Source organism: Etheostoma spectabile, unplaced genomic scaffold, assembly GCF_008692095.1.
Source record: "Etheostoma spectabile isolate EspeVRDwgs_2016 unplaced genomic scaffold, UIUC_Espe_1.0 scaffold314, whole genome shotgun sequence".
NCBI classification, from domain to species: Eukaryota; Metazoa; Chordata; class Actinopteri; order Perciformes; family Percidae; genus Etheostoma; species Etheostoma spectabile.
The window spans coordinates 1,324,992-1,326,916 of record NW_022605583.1 but is presented as its reverse complement, the minus strand read 5'-3'; the positions used below and the strand labels follow the sequence as shown (position 1 = coordinate 1,326,916).

Here is a 1,925-nt window from a genome sequence, read left to right as displayed (position 1 = left end):
GGGGGGGGGACATGCATTAAATCGTCACAGGTCGGATTCGAATCCTGGACCTCTGCTTCGAGGCGTAAATGTGCGCCTGCTCTGCCAACCGAGCCAACCCGCCACAAGGTGTCATTTTAAAACAAAACAGATTTGATTTGTGTTTCTTACTTTAAGATTTAGTTTTAGTGCCCGGACTTCTTAATGTTGGAAGAACACTCTTTATTTAAAAGTGATCCAATACACTTTTCGTCAAATTTGATGAATATTTCCTCCCAATCACTTTTCTCTATATTTTCTGTGTGATTGGAAAAGAAATCCAGTGTTTCTACACAGAACAAACAGAAGGAGCGCAGGTCATCAAGGAGGGTTGGCAGAGAAACGGCAAAAGAGGAAAAGGACTGAAGAACACAAAGGAAAAAAGAAGTTGTATGACCAGGAGAGGAGGGAGAGCCTTGTTAACATCAGCGAGGCTTTTCAGCGCTGTAGAAACCTCCGGGATTTCAAAGGAATGAGAGCTGAGGAGGGCTCTCATCGTGAATAACGTTAGCTTTGTCGTTATGGTGTTTGTTGTTTTCAACGGGTCAGTTGGTCCTTATTGTTTATGACGGCTGCTGGTTGGCTTTACAGTGACAGTTATATAATCCACGACCTAATCGGAGCTAATATTGACTCTGCCATATTTCGCTATGGCAATGAACGTCCATGAATCTGGGGCCGGAGATCCTGAAGGGGGTGTAGTATTCAAATATAGACAATCTTCGCGCAGCCTCGCTCACTGCCCCTTTAAATGTTTAAATTAAGATGTGTTCTTCCTTTGAGCTGTACTTATTTTTGTGTGTGTGGAACATTTATCATTATGCTGTATGGCATATGCATGAATGCCTTCCATACTAATCACTTCATTTAAGTCATTATTTAAGTTTCGCAGATTCTCCATCTGAGCTTCACTCATCCAATTTATAATTGCCGTCAGAGAAAACCAAACAGTTGACTTTATGTCCTCCTCTCCGTTGTGTGCAGCCTCTCTCCGTTCCATCCCTCCAGAAGAAAAACCTTGTAGTCTTGTTTGAGTAAACAAAACCGCTTTGTCTGTCTTCATTTTTTGGCTTCCTCCATCTCATACTCCCTCCCACCATGACTTTTTTTCTTCTCTCTCTCTCTCTCTCTCTCTCTCTCCCTCTCCTTATCAAAGTAAAAGTAAATATGTAATTAATCTGTGCCTTGGGGGCTAACAGCAGCACATACAGTACCAGCCCTGCGGCCTGCCCAAAGGCTCAGAAGCAAGCCAGAAGTGAAAGAAGTGTGGGTTGTTACTCATCAAACACTGTGAACCCACCTGCATACACCTGTCTACTCCGTCAAAATGACGCAGGATAACCTCCATTTACTCTTTCATTACCACATAACTTTTGGGACATACTTAGTTATTTTCTTTTGAGAAATACATGCTTTTGATTGTCCTACTAACTTGTTTCTCCCTACTGAAGGCAGAAGCAGGGACACACTGGTAGCAGTGGCGGCCAGCCCACCTACCTGCAGCGATGGAGGCCAGACGGACGTAGTCGGAGCCCCTCTCCTCTGGCTCATACGGGTAGTTCTCCACCAGGCTGAGACCTGCCAACACAGGGGAGAGAGCTTAGTTTTGTTGTCATGACAACCCAAAAATAATGCTGTTTGTCAGCATTTGTCTTTTCATTGTCCCCCTGAAACACTGAAACAAACACTCACTGTATATCATAATAGTCACATAAAAGTTACAAAGCATAGACAAAAATAATTCATCCTTGGCCGGATATTAACCTGTTAGGGGACTTTTGGGTAAAGTGTGCAGTGTGTATGTACCCTGTCACGTAGCAGAGCACAGCCCAGGTGACCAACCAGTGTTCTGGAAATCCTCTTAACCCTCATGTTGTCCTCGGGTCAAACTGACCCGTTTTCCTATA

General features: G+C 43.8%; 1 protein-coding gene across 1 annotated transcript in view; it reads right to left on the bottom strand.

Moving 5' to 3' along the window:
* Window positions 1-1,925, bottom strand: part of gfra4a (GDNF family receptor alpha 4a) — a 158,741-nt gene that overhangs the window by 35,661 nt on the left and 121,155 nt on the right. Inside the window, exon 3 of the mRNA XM_032511088.1 lies at window positions 1,516-1,596. Coding sequence (XP_032366979.1) covers window positions 1,516-1,596 — 81 coding nt within the window. The remainder of the gene's footprint in view (window positions 1-1,515; window positions 1,597-1,925) is intronic.